The sequence below is a fragment of the Episyrphus balteatus genome, chromosome 1 (genome assembly GCF_945859705.1).
Source record: "Episyrphus balteatus chromosome 1, idEpiBalt1.1, whole genome shotgun sequence".
Classification (NCBI taxonomy): domain Eukaryota; kingdom Metazoa; phylum Arthropoda; class Insecta; order Diptera; family Syrphidae; genus Episyrphus; species Episyrphus balteatus.
Genome location: NC_079134.1, coordinates 130,581,413 through 130,595,460, shown reverse-complemented (window position 1 = coordinate 130,595,460; position 14,048 = coordinate 130,581,413). Strand labels below are relative to the sequence as shown.

Here is a 14,048-nt window from a genome sequence, read left to right as displayed (position 1 = left end):
GATATTTTAAACTTTTATAAAACACCATAGCTTAAGATGTTTGGTTCTAGTTATTAATGGAATTATTTTAACACATGGATATTTTTATAAATAAAACAGATAATTTTTCGTGATCTTTTCTCTTGGTTTTTTTAATAGTAAATATATTTCTATTTTTTTAGTAAAATATTTCTTTTTTATCATAAAAAAAATTCCGGTACAATCCGGTTTTTCGACTTTTTTCAAAATTCCGAGAAAATCGCGTTTGAAAGTTGGGGTAAATTTTTAATTTCGGAAAATCCCCGAATCTTTGAACGCTCCTGGTAGCTAAACCGCTTGAGAGCAATTTTTGGGAGTGATGCCAAATGATAGCTTGTGTCATGGGCCTACGCTTTGCACATTGTCAGATATAACAAAAATCGCCTTCCATGTTAAACCGCCACATCATGCCTATTTTTTCAGAATCGTGCCTATTTTTTTTTTAATTTTAAGTTCTCCCGGTTTGAGAACGCGTGGACCTACAGGGATGGGAGTTGTACCCAAATGTAGGTTAGAGTCCCCGCTACCTTTTGGCATCAAAAATTTTATTTTCATTTTCTTCAAAATTCCGCGATATAGGCAATGGAACGCTTTGATCTAGAGACAGTGGAGTGGTGCCATATGAAAGCTTATATTCTCAGCTACCCGATAGTGGTATAATCCGGTTTTTCGATTTTTTTCAAAATTCCGAGAAAATCGCCTTTGAAAGTTGGGGTAAAATTTTTTTTCGAAAAATCCCCGAATCTTTGAACGCTCCTGGAAGCTAAACCGCTTGAGAGCAATTTTCGGGAGTGATACCAAATGATAGCTTGTGTCATGGGCCTACGCTTTGCACATTGTCAGATTTTAAAAAAATCGCCTTCCATGTTAAACCGCCACATCATGCCTATTTTTTCAGAATCGTGTCTATTTTTTGTTTTACTTTTAAGTTCTCCCGGTTTGAGAACGCGTGGACCTACACCCTACAGGGATAAGAGTTGTACCCAAATGTAGGTTAGAGTCCCCGCTACCTTTTGGCATCAAACTTTTTTTTTTCATTTTCATCAAAATTCCGAGATATAGGCGTTGGAAGTTGGGGGTGCTCACTTTCAGCTCAGCTCACTTTCAGCTCAGATAAAATGAGCTGAGCTATGGTACCTAGCTCAAAAGTGAGCTAGCTCAAAATTTGAGCTGAGCTGTGAGCTGAGCTGAAATGTGAGCTTTTTGCAACCCTGGCAACTTGCCACATGGAAATTACCACATGCAACTTGCCACATTTAACTTGCTACATGCAACTTTCTACACTCAACTTGCCACATGCAACTTGCCACACGCAACTTGCCACATAAAACTTGCCACATGAAACATGTAACTTGCAACGTGTTGTGTGTTTTATGTTTGCCGTACTGCGGCGTACTGCATTTTTAAATACTAAAGTACTGCCTACTCTAAAGGTGAAACGACAGCCCTGCTACCCAGGGTGATCGCGTCATAATCCCTTTGACATTCTTGTCAAAAAGTAAATCTCCCATAAGAAGTATAACTTCAAAAACATTTCAAATTGTTTTTTTTTATTTTTCAAAAAAACAATTTTTTCAAAACAGATCAATAAATTCACTTCAAATTTTGTTTGGAAATATTAGTAGAGTAACTAAAGCTGATTATTAGGGAACCCGGCCGAACAGCTCTGATTTTGACGATTTTTTTTTTCAAACGTTGGTAATTAAAAATACTTTAAAGTCTATAGATTAAAATTTGCCGATGTTGCCGTATTGTTTTTTAAAATTAAAAATAATTTTAATTTTACAAATATGACAATTAATAAGAAAATTGCATCTATTGCTTTAACGATGGAAGATTGTCCCTTAATCCCATATATTTTTTTTCCTTGAATTTCCTAGACAATCTTTTGGCTTCAATTAATAAATAAAATTTAAGAAAAATATTTGAAAAAAAATTTTTGTATTCACAAAAATGTTCAATTAAATTTCAAAAATCAAAACGGCAACACCAGCAATTTTTAATCTATAGACTTTAAAGTATTTTTAATTACCGACGTTTGAAAAAAAAGATCATCAAAATCTAAGCTGTTCAGCCGGGTTCCCTAATATTGCCAATTTTTGAGCTTTAGTTACTCCACGAAAATAATTTATTTAAAATGTAATAACAAGTTTTTTTTTTTTTTTATTTTTGTAACTATTCAAAAAATTATTTAAAACAAAAACGGCTTAACAATTTTTCCAAATTTATTTAAATTTCTCCATCATCTTAATGTTGGTTTTGATTAAAAAATCGATTTTTTTTTTTGATAAGAAACTACTAATATTTGCATGGTAAAGGACCATGTAAAAAATTGATATGTATAAGTATTGCAATTATATCGGAATTAAAAACGTAAATACATTACATACATAATGTGCCAGAGCTTATTCTATTCTTGACAGATTTCACTTCCCAATTAATAAAAGATTAAATTTTGTTATAAAAGATAAAGAAGAAAATTGATTTTATTGTAACGTTCAAGACATCAATTAAGGTTATTAAAAGATTTAAAACATTTCAGATTCTTCCTGATAAAAGTATTGAGTACATTCTAATAGGTAAACGCATATTTCAAATATGGGAAGAAAATCTAATAAACATACTCTCTCCTTCTCGATAAAATATTCCTGAGCTTCTTATTATTTTAGATAAGAATGATGACATATATTCAATATAAATTATTAAATTTGAAATGGTATTAATTGTCTCAGGGACATTAAATATAAATCAATAAATTTTGTAAATGTTGTCAAATGCAACGGCTTTGATTTTACGATATAAATACCTACATATTCTTATTATTTTTCAATCAAACAGTATTTTTTTTATCTATTCTAATTCTGGTAAATAGTTAAAATGCTTCTCCCTGATTGTTTAAAAAAAATCTTTAATATAAAAAAATGTTAATCAATTATTTCTTAACAAAAGAAGGCTACAGCTACTTTTTTTAACTTTGACCTTTTACTTTTATACTCCCGTAATGTTTCTATATAACTTTATTAAATCTTTTTAAATATCTCTTTGATGAATCTTAAAGAGCCTCCTTCCATGTGTGCATGGCTTTAACCTATATTAAAAAAAAAAATTAAGTTATTCCTCGCACATCCTTTATTTTCCTAAGAATTATTTATTTAAAAAAAAAGAGGATCCCGAAGAGGCTTCATTTGCTTTGTGCTAGAGTTCACAGAAGCCAAAAGATGCAAATTATATTTTCAAATTATGTCTATCTTAATCTTTTTTCTTTCTTTATTTTTTTTTTTTTGTTGCTGTGTGTGTGTAGGTATGTGAGTATTTAAATTAATTATACGACTTTATTCGTTTTCTTGTTATTTTGTTCTTCTTTTCCTCTTTTCTTAACGTGTTGAGGGTTAATGTTTTGCATGCGTCCTTCTATCTCATTCCTTAATTATACGTGTATCTATTTTGTGGTCTTCACCCATGTTTACCGTTGCGACACACATCTTAGATAAAATACTTTTGTTGGTGTTGGTAGATATAGCAAAATAAAATACGTTGGGGCCTTTGAGGTTGCACGAGCATATCCAAGAATCCAACCTAACCTACCCCATATCAACCTCTTGGATAGCCCATTATCATCAACAATTCAAGGACTTTCTATTAAGTCTTTTCGTTTTGTATTTAGATATATTTTTTTATTTTATTTTTTTGTTTCTTTGTTTCTTTTGATTTCTTTGTTTTTTTATTCTGTATTCTTGTGCTATCATTTTCATTTATTATTATATGTATTTTTTTTTTTTTTTTTTTTTTGAGAAAGGACATGTTTTTCCATTTGGCCATTTTTTTTGTTTTTTGTTTTTTTGAAGATTATGTTTCTTTGTAAAATTTTGCGTAGTAGGAATGTCGCCTAAAGCATTTTAATTTAAATGAATGAATTTGAAGTGCTTTTATTGGAAACATGGAAACATTTAGAGATATAAAAATTGAATCTTCTTCAAATTTCGGAGAAAATTTAATTTGATCTACATGAGTTTTTTGTTTTATTTTTTTTTTTTTTTTTGAGTCAATATTGTTGAAAATTTTTCAGATGGATAATAAATTTGGAAAAAATATTTTATTCGTAGGTACATAAACTTGTACACGTGATACAGACAATTTATTATTCTCTTAGTTGGAATTTTTAAGTAAATATTTGTATCTTTTTTTCCTTTGTAATAAAGAAAGGGCATTGGAAATGTAACTTAGAAAAGTTTATTTCAAACTCAGTTAAATAATTTATTTTGTTTAAATAGAGTTTTCAATTAATTCAACTCAATAAAATGACCTTAGGATATATTTTTGTTTTGTCTTAGAAGGTTAGTTTTATTTGATTTGTAAAGAATTATATATTTTTCATTTCTATTTTTAGATTTAGAGAATTGGATTTCAATAAGTTGCTCGTGTCTTTTGTCGGTAGGTACAATTTAACAAACTAATTGTGAAAATCATGAACAATATCTTTTCAGGGAATTTTCAAAGCTTTAAGATATTTACATATTTGGATTTACAAAATAATATTTCTATTCCAAGAGGGACAATTTTCTAAAAAAAAATTGACTTAATTTGAAAAAAAGAAAAAATCAACGGTTGAACCAATAATAATATATTGTGTTTTTAAGAAAAAATTAATTTTCAAAATCAAAATAAAAAAAAAAATTGAACCATTTTTTTTTGTCGAAATTTTATTACCTAAATATTTAGGTACTAGTTAGTTTTCAAAATTCAATGCTTAATGCTTTCTCAGCTTAAGCATGGGCATATACAATTCTGCATCCAGACAGATTGTTTTGGAGTTTTGACTTTTTATTGATCTCAGCTTGAAGAAAAAGATTTTCGGTCCCGTTGGCTCAATATGCAACCTTATCAAAAATATTGCAATGTTTTCTAATTTGTGTTCAATTCTCAATCTTATTGGGCTACGAAAAACATCCAATATTTGCTAGATGCAATTTTATTTACAGTTAATATTGTGAGCCAATTCTTGTTTTATCTTTTAAACTGGCAATTGGCAAATTAGCAAACAAATATTTTTTTTTCTACTTTGCATTAAAAAAAAGTTAAATTATTTATTTATAGCCAATGTTGAACGGTTATTACATTTTTTTAATGGTTTTGTATAATAAGAATTATTGTAAAATATGATATAACAAAAAAAAAAAAAATAAAAACTGATGGAATCCATGCATTTGTGGTAGAAATGTGGAAAAAAGTTAAGGTTATACAATTAAATTAATTTATTAAATTACCACGTTTTTTTTTTGCATGTTTTTAAAGGGGAAGGTGGCCTAAAAAAGCGCCCCTAAGGAAAATGTCCCATATGTCGAAAAAAAGTAACATTCGAACTTAAATTTTATATACTTTTCAAATTTTAATATATTACTCTCACATTTTATTGCTTTGCGAGTTAAAAAAATTCTATAAAGTATTTAAGATTTTTAATTTTCAAGGCGTCTACAAATTTCACTGATCAAATTTACATGGGTAAAATGGCCCACTGTCCAAACATACGTGATTTTAAATGAAAAATCGAGTTAAAGGGCTCGTTTTCCATTTTCTTGGAACAAGTGGTGCTTAATCGCCCCCAAATCTTTCTGCTAGTCAATCAAAACCCTGTTCACTTTGGTTTCTAGTCTACTTACTGTAATTTTTGGAACTTTGAATGCTTTGGATGCTTTTTTACAGATTTTGGAAGAAATCAAGGACTTTCCTCAGTCCAGGACTTCCTCTCTGTAGGTCGATTATGTTCACTATCAAAAAATGAAAATGTAAAAGTAAGTATGCCATTTTACCCGAGTAAGTAGGCCATTTTACCCATTTTGGGTTTTTGAATTTATTTTTTATACCGAAAAATCTAAAATCGTTCTAAGCCAAATTATTACAGTAAATTATTAAGAAATACTTCATGCATACATATACAGGGTGTCCCAAAAGTAATGGATCAAACGAAATATGCTGATAGGCCAACTTTAGGGCTCTCAGAATTTAGTAACTTGTTCATCCCAAATCCTTACGGTTTTCAATTTAATGCAGTTTTTGTGAATTATCGAAAAATCTCGACTTTGCAACAGTATTTTGCTTCCTCCGGTCATAATTGATTTTTGTTTTTTACAATTCTTTCACTAAAACATTGGCTAATAAGAACAAATAATTATTTAATCAAAATATTTTTTTATTTCATACGCCATTTTGCTGCAAATTAATTAACAGTTCCATGTTTTATAAAAACTCAATTACTTAATTTTTTTTCAGAGCAACACACTGCAAAAAATTTGTATGGTGTGACACAGGTTAATTATTTTAAAAACTTGCCGTGTTATTGCACTTTTCAAAAATGTATAAAAGTTTCCAAACTTGAAGTTAGAACAAAAGATATTACAATTTTAATGCAACAAAACAGGCCTTTTCAGAGAAAAATAACAAAGAAAAATAAACACATTTCCTCGACTGTTGTTTGTTTATTTCTTTTTGAATAAAAGCCTCGATTTTTGTTTGTTATTTTGCTCTGAAAACCCCTGTTTTTTTGCATTAAAATTGTAATATCTTTCGTTCTAATTTGAACTTTGGAAATTTGTATACATTTTTGAAAAGTGCAATAACACGGCAAGTTTTTAAAATAATAAACCAGTATCACACCATACAATTTTTTTTCGGGATGTTCCTCTCGAATAAAAGTAAGAAATTGAGTTTTTATAAAACATGGAACTGTTACATAATTTGCAGCAAAATGGCGTATGAAATAAAAAATATTTTGATTAAATAATTATTTCTTATTATTAGGCAATGTTTTAGTGAAAGAATTGTAAAAAACAAAAATCAATTATGACCGGAGGAAGCAAAATACTGTTGCAAAGTCGAGATTTTTCGATAATTCACAAAAACTGCATTAAATTGAAAACCGTAAGGATTTGGGATGAACAAGTTACCAAATTCTGAGAGCCCTAAATTTGGCCTATCTGCATATTTCGTTTGATCCATTACTTTTGGGATACCCTGTATTAACTTCTTTTTCCAAAATGCAATGTTTTTTATACTTTTTTTTGCAAAAAAAAATTCACAAAATTTTAACAAGTGTACTTTTTGAGGTGGTTAGAGACAGTTTGACCTGTCAAATTTCAAAAAATGGCTTGAAGTTGCTAAAATTTCATATACCTATGTCGGTTTTGCCAGATTAACTAAAGAATCGCGTTCATAAAACTTTCTAATTATGTTCGATTCGACGATTTCTAGCAAGGGGGCCATTTTACCTTGGGGTGCCATTTTAGGCCACTTTCCCCTACCAATTACTTCCTAATTACTCTAGATAGGATAACAACTATTACCATTTTGAAATGCCCTTTTGACGAGCATAACGAAATAACTTGGCAATCTACGTTCCTATAGATTTTTTTTATACCACATGTGTTTAAAAATTTTTATAATTTTTTTTTTTTTACATTTTGCATCGAAAAACAAATTTCAATTTTTTTTAAAGAAAATGTGCAACAGTTATAAAGTTTTTTAAGTTCTAATGTAATGAGCCAATTTATGTAGAAAATTATAAAAATAAGAAATTAATAAAATTCGTTCATTCGTGGTTGTGGTTAAAGAAAATGTAAAATGATGAAGTTTAGAGTACACTGAACGAAAAACATCTAATGTTTTCTAAACTGGTTGCAATAGAATTTTTTTCTATTTGGTATAATTTAGAACTTTTCAAGAATTTTGTTATTTTATTTTCAACCATTTTTCTTATCCCAGTGTAATTAATTTCTTGTAAAAATACCTACTGAAATAAAATTGATTCATACTCTATGAAAGAAAATTTTATTTTAATAGTTTTAATAGGTACCTACTCTTTTCGGGTAGCGTTGAATTTTCAACGTGAATTTTCTGGAAAACCAAAAGCTTTTCCATTTTTTGTTTTTCAGATTACCTCTAATTAGCCCGAAAACAGATAGTGTGTAAAACATTAAGTTTCTAGTATCTAGTTTCTAGAATTGATTTTTGAAATGAAATATACCAACTTATTTTTTTTTTTTTTAAGATAAACATTTTTTTTTCCATTTTGTGCAATTAATTACTTCATCTGACGATGTACCAAAATACTTTAAATGTTGACAACAAGTTTTTCATCTGATTCTGGTTTGCAATGTTTGAATTAAAACGATAAGTTTACTGAACTAACACTAAATTATTAAGCCAACTGTTCGCAGAGTGCTCAAAACTTTTCTTAATATGAGATCACCAGAAATTTTTTAATTGCACTTAATCACTCGTTTTCGTTCTTAAATGAAAAATAAGGCAGTCATGCATTTTTTGGACTAATTAAGCCTTCGAATCATTGTAAAATCATAAAATATGAATTGTTTAAAAGTCCGATGTTTGGTATGAAAATCAAATTAAAATTGTAGGTACCTACAATATTTCTTTTAAGTTGTACCTTTAGACATGTTTTTATAATGTTAGAGATCAAATAAATTTTATAAATACCATTTCCCATGGCATTTATTCATGCTTAAAATTAACTCTATGGGTATATTCAATTAAAAATCCTTAAGGCTAACAATCATAAACAAAAAACCACACAAAACATCACATCAAGCTTTCAATTTAATCAACAACGATGTAACCATTTGTATTTACAATTCAAGTTAATTAATTACAAGCCAAATGTCTGCTGGCCGCCTTTCACATTCACCAGCAGCATTGGTAGCTATATTATTATATGAGATTGTCTTTCTATCCCCAGTTGATTTCAATTCAAATTAACAAATCATTAACCACATTAATCAAAATACAAAATCCAACTGTTGATAACAAAGCACATGAAAGTAAATGAATGTGTTTTAATCTATCTACCTATCTGTCTAAAGGGGTCTTCTTATATAGGTAGTAGATATAATTTGCACGCAGGTTCTTATACCTAACCTAACCACAGAAGGACATATTATTATTATTATCCTGGAAATTCATGGAAATTTGCTCTTCCGTAATTTGTCATTTTGTTTGATAAAGGGTGATTCAGAAAACATTTACAATTACATTTAATTCAATTAATCAGCGTGAAATTATTCAGACATTTTAACAATAGAATTTTTGTGAACAAAGGTTATCTGTTCGTAAAATTTAAAGCAGGAAGCAGCTTTAATATCTTAGCTGTTTTTTTTTTTTGAAAATGTTTTATTTACTAACCATTTTTCATCTAAATTTTCACGAGTAGACCTTGTCTAATGTTTAACTTCATTCGATTGAAAATTGTTTACAAATTTTGAATTTACCAATGAAATCGTTTGTGGCTAAATAAATTGTTTCTGATAGCCTATTTCCAATAATGCATAATTTGTGGTTTGAAATTCTGTCCATTCTATTGAAAATTGTTTATTTCATTGGAAGTAAGCAAAGAAATTGTTTGTGACTACCTAGTTAGTTTGTGACAGACTATATTTTTCATGACAAAACAAAAAAAGTTTTGACCTGGGGGTGTACCTATGTTAATCATATGTTTTTTGGGTTGCTTAAACCGAACCCGAAGACCATTTTGTCCCATCGATTCGTAAAAAAAATTGAACTCGAGATAACAATTTAACGATAATGGAGAATGCCAAAAATGTGGGTCCGGAAATTCTGTCTGTCTGTCTGTCTGTCTCTATCTGGAGCTGCACCGTAAACGAGTGAAGTGATTTTCTTCAAACTTGGTATTTAGCAGGTCTGGTTGATTCCCTAGAGGCGAAATTGAAATTTTATTTTTATGACCAAAATTATGAACAAAACGGAAATAGAAAAATTAAGTTTTTTTTTCAAAAATGGCTCTAACGATATTGATTAAAATTTTTCTGTATGGTATTACACATAAGAGCCAACTTTCGAAATAAAAAAAATATTTTTTGTACCGTTATTAATGATACCTGTCATAGAACGGTTTTTTTTGATTTATGAATATTTCGTACAAGACTAACCTGACTTCAACGAAAATTTTTATACAAGAGCGTATTTTAAAATTTAAGAAAATTAAAAAAAAAAGCACACTTTTGGATTTTTAAAAAATATTTTAAAATTTTTTTTCGAAAAATCAATTTTTTGAAAACGGGTTGACAAAAAATTTTTAAATTTCGTTTTTATGTGTAAATTAATTATTTCTTCAAAATGGCATACCAACTTTTTTTTTGAAAAACGTTAGAAAATTTTTATACCTACTTAAAAAATTATTTTTTAAAAAACGGCTCCAATGATTTTCGAAAATTTTTTTCTAAAAATATCTTTTTATACAAGAAATAAAATGGCATACTTGTTTTTTTTTTTGTAAAAGATCATTTAAAACGGTGTTTAATTAATTTATTAAAACAGATTTAATTTTCTTATAATTACTACTTATGAAATTATTTCAAAATATCAAATTTTAAATTTCTTGAATAAAAAGCCTTAACATTAGAGTTACTTTAAGCATAGGAGCAAATACGTGAGACCCCAGTCGAGCAATTTATTTTTTTTTTTATCTGGGAGTCCGATTATGTTAAATATGTGTTTTTCGGCTCGCTAAAACCAAATTCAAATTCAAAGTCTGTTTTGCCCTACCACTTCCGGTTTTCGAGATAACCTAAAAAAAAATTTTGTTTCAGGGTGTATGTAAAACATTACTGTTTCAGCGACCAAAAAACATACATTATTAACATAGACACATCCCCATGTAAGAACTTTTTTTTTACCAAAAATGGGCACCAATCTGTCAGGTCGGCCTTTAATTTTTATATTTCAATCACAGTAAACAGGAAATTTGTTTTTGCTTTAATTTATAAAATGTCATTTGAAAAAAATTATAAATTGAAAAATAACAAATTTTCTTCGTGTTTCTTCGCGGAAAATAGTCAATAACACTGGTTAACAAGGGTTCTGTTGCCGGAACAAAAATATACTTTTCTGAAGGTTTTTGGTGTGCTGAACTCGAATCCGAAGTAAAAAAAATTCTAGCAGCTCCCGTTTTTGAGATATTACCGTTAGAAAATGCAAAAAACGTTTTTTTGAGTTTTTCGGACCTTATTCTATTGTATAAGGAAAATTGTTTGAGCATATTTAGTAACGGTTTCTATAAGAACTATTTCCCATCTTTCGATACCTGTTTAAATCTTTTCAATATCTTATGTATTGCCCGAGATATCTTAAACTGAAGTCAGTGGGTTTGGCTTCATATATCATAAAGAAGATAATGACATTATAAAATTTTTAAAAATATCAAACAACTGAGGATATCTCGGGAAGTAAAAAAGATATCGGAGAGATTTAAACAGATTTAAAAAGGTGGTAAATAGTTCTTATAAAAACCGTTACTAAATATGCTCAAACAATTTTCCTTATATAAAAGAATAAGGTCCGAAGTGCTGCACTTTCGAACGGTAATATCTCAAAAACGGGAGCTGCTAGAATTTTTTTGACTTCGGATTCAAGTTCAGCACACTGAAAACCTTCAGAAAAGTATATTTTTGTTCCGGCAACAATAAAAAAGTTTAATTTTGTAAACCAGTGTAATTGTTAAAAAATTTGTTGTGTGCGTGGTTTTTCGGTTTTTGTGCGTTTTTCATCGGTAATTTAAAACAATTAAAAATTACTGTAACCGACATTGGTCACCAAATTGTCATGTTTTGACAATTTGGCGACCAATGTCAGTTTGGAAGATGTTACCTTTTTATGTGTAACTACTGTGTATTTTACCGATTCGGTATACATACCTACATTTCGTGACATATTGGACTTTGTTTTCAATTTTTTTCTTTTAGCTTTTATAACTACCTAACAAAAAATAAGTTAATTAACAACAAGCGATTGAGGCAGAGTTCTTTTAAAAGTCTGATACTTTTGCTTCGTATAAACATTTAATTTTGTTAAAAAAAAACACCCTGTATGAAGAATAAATCGTAAAGCGGAAAATTAGCTTCCATATCAAAGAGATTACGACGCACGTCGTCGTCCCCTCAATTATTAATGACAGCATCAAACTCATAATATACCATTGTCCTTTGTCCTTGCTATATTTCCTTATGGGAATAGATGTCATGTTATGAAAACCTCAACACATTGATATGCAGCAGCCAGTTGAAGATAATAATGATGCTTATGGATGACAAAAGAGACTAAATACCTATACACAAACACATATACATAAATCCATAGAGATATTCAAAGATATAAGATATATATATAAAAAGTAAGGCTCTCTGAACACAATAATTGAATTTCATGAAAATTTATATGGAATGGAGGAATTGAAAGGAATATAACTTTTCTCCCCTTAGTTTCTATTCTAATTATCTCCTTTCGTTTGGGGATTTCTAAATTCTATTTTCTGTTGTTTTTTTTTTTGGAATTTCCGCTTTCCTGTTTGAAAAAAAAAAAAATAAAAGCCTCATAAATTCTGAAAACACTTTAAAACTGAAAACCTACATAAATCTCAATGTTGTCAGCTTCAGGATATTACGTATAATTCAGTCAAACTATTTTTTTTTTTTTTTTTTATTTTTAGATTTGATTTATAAAAGTTCATCCTACGAGTAAAAGGTACCTATAATGGATATTGGATGCCAGGAAACTCTTTTAAAAAAAAGTTTTCAACGAGAAGTTGTTTGTTTTTTTTTCTGCGCCTTTTTACATGATGATTCATACAATAGTCCACGTCATTCATTATCGTTAGTACTCACAAAAAAAGAAAAACAAAAAAAAAAAAAATATGTAAATCCCTGCCAACGCTCATAATAAATCCGATTGAACTGCCGGACAAAAAAGGGATAAAAATTAATGTGTCGAAAGGAAGACTCTGTACAAAGTACTCTATATCCCACCCCGACACCCCCGCAAATAATTCTATATGTGACCCCTCCGCACGACCCATTGTCCTTTTCTCTGTTTTTAATTACTACACTGGTTATGATAACTATCGAGACTTATAATACTCGGAGTAGTACTCACCACGCCGTCGCCAATGTGATGAATGGTGCATGGAATGTGTGCTGTGGCACCAATTTGCGTTGTCACAATGGTTGAGTTCTGGGTGCCAAAGAACATTGGGGTCTTGAATATATCCTCGCCGCTGCCATCCACAATGACAGACGTCCCTCCATTGTTGCTGTTATTTATTGTGTCCTCTGTATTTGTGTCGATTATGTTATTGCCAGTGATGCTTCTGCTGCCACTGTGTTGGTGCAGCCGGTCATTGGCATTATTTATAAGAATTCTTGTTGCCTCTTTTGTTAACTGATGATTTTTGGCAACGATATGACTGGATGACGCAATGTCTGTGGCTTGATGTGATCCTGACATAATTAAATTTTGATTTATATCCCTATTCATGTCATGGGTATTGCTATCCTTGTTAACGTGTGGTGTTAATCCTGGAAAATATACAAAAAAAAATATGAAAAATCAATAGGTGGTCATCGTTATAATGATTCTATAATGGAAATGCCTAAAAAGGCATTATTCGGTATATTAATTTTCGATTTCTTTTCAATATTTATCCTATCGGTATACGAGTAGAGATTGCCAAAATTAATATCCAGCAATAAAGGATATAATAATTCAAAGAAAAAAATCTTAATTGAGAAACATTAGATGATTATATGAATCCTATATATGGTTAGAGAGAGAATTTTATTGGATTCTTTTGAAAGGCTAATAAATAGGGACGATAATATAATTATAATGGCCTTAATGATGGAATGTATTAAAAAGGTTTAATCAAAGACTTAAATTTTGTGTGAAAAATTTTATAATGTTTTTCCACTTAGGTTATTATGAGTTTTGTATCCAAATCAATCAAAATTGAGTAAGGTTAAAAACATCGTTTTAATTTTTCAAAATAATCAGCTTTCAAATATTGTTTAATCTTTTGAACTAGGAATCCTTTTTTTTTTCGTATGAAACCTATTTAAATGAATCGTTCAGTTTGTTCTCGTCAATTTGATTGAAAACTAAAAAAAAAAGGAACAGTAAATCGATAGAAGTGATTGTGTGTGTGTTTGTATTACTAAAGGGATAAATGTATTGAA

The 14,048-nt window shown here is 29.2% G+C and overlaps 1 protein-coding gene across 3 annotated transcripts in view; it reads right to left on the bottom strand.

Moving 5' to 3' along the window:
* Window positions 1-14,048, bottom strand: part of LOC129907556 (uncharacterized) — a 242,264-nt gene that overhangs the window by 81,058 nt on the left and 147,158 nt on the right. For all 3 annotated transcript variants that reach the window (XM_055983837.1, XM_055983836.1, XM_055983835.1), the window contains exon 2: window positions 12,970-13,391. In XM_055983837.1, the coding sequence (XP_055839812.1) occupies window positions 12,970-13,391 (422 nt within the window). The remainder of the gene's footprint in view (window positions 1-12,969; window positions 13,392-14,048) is intronic.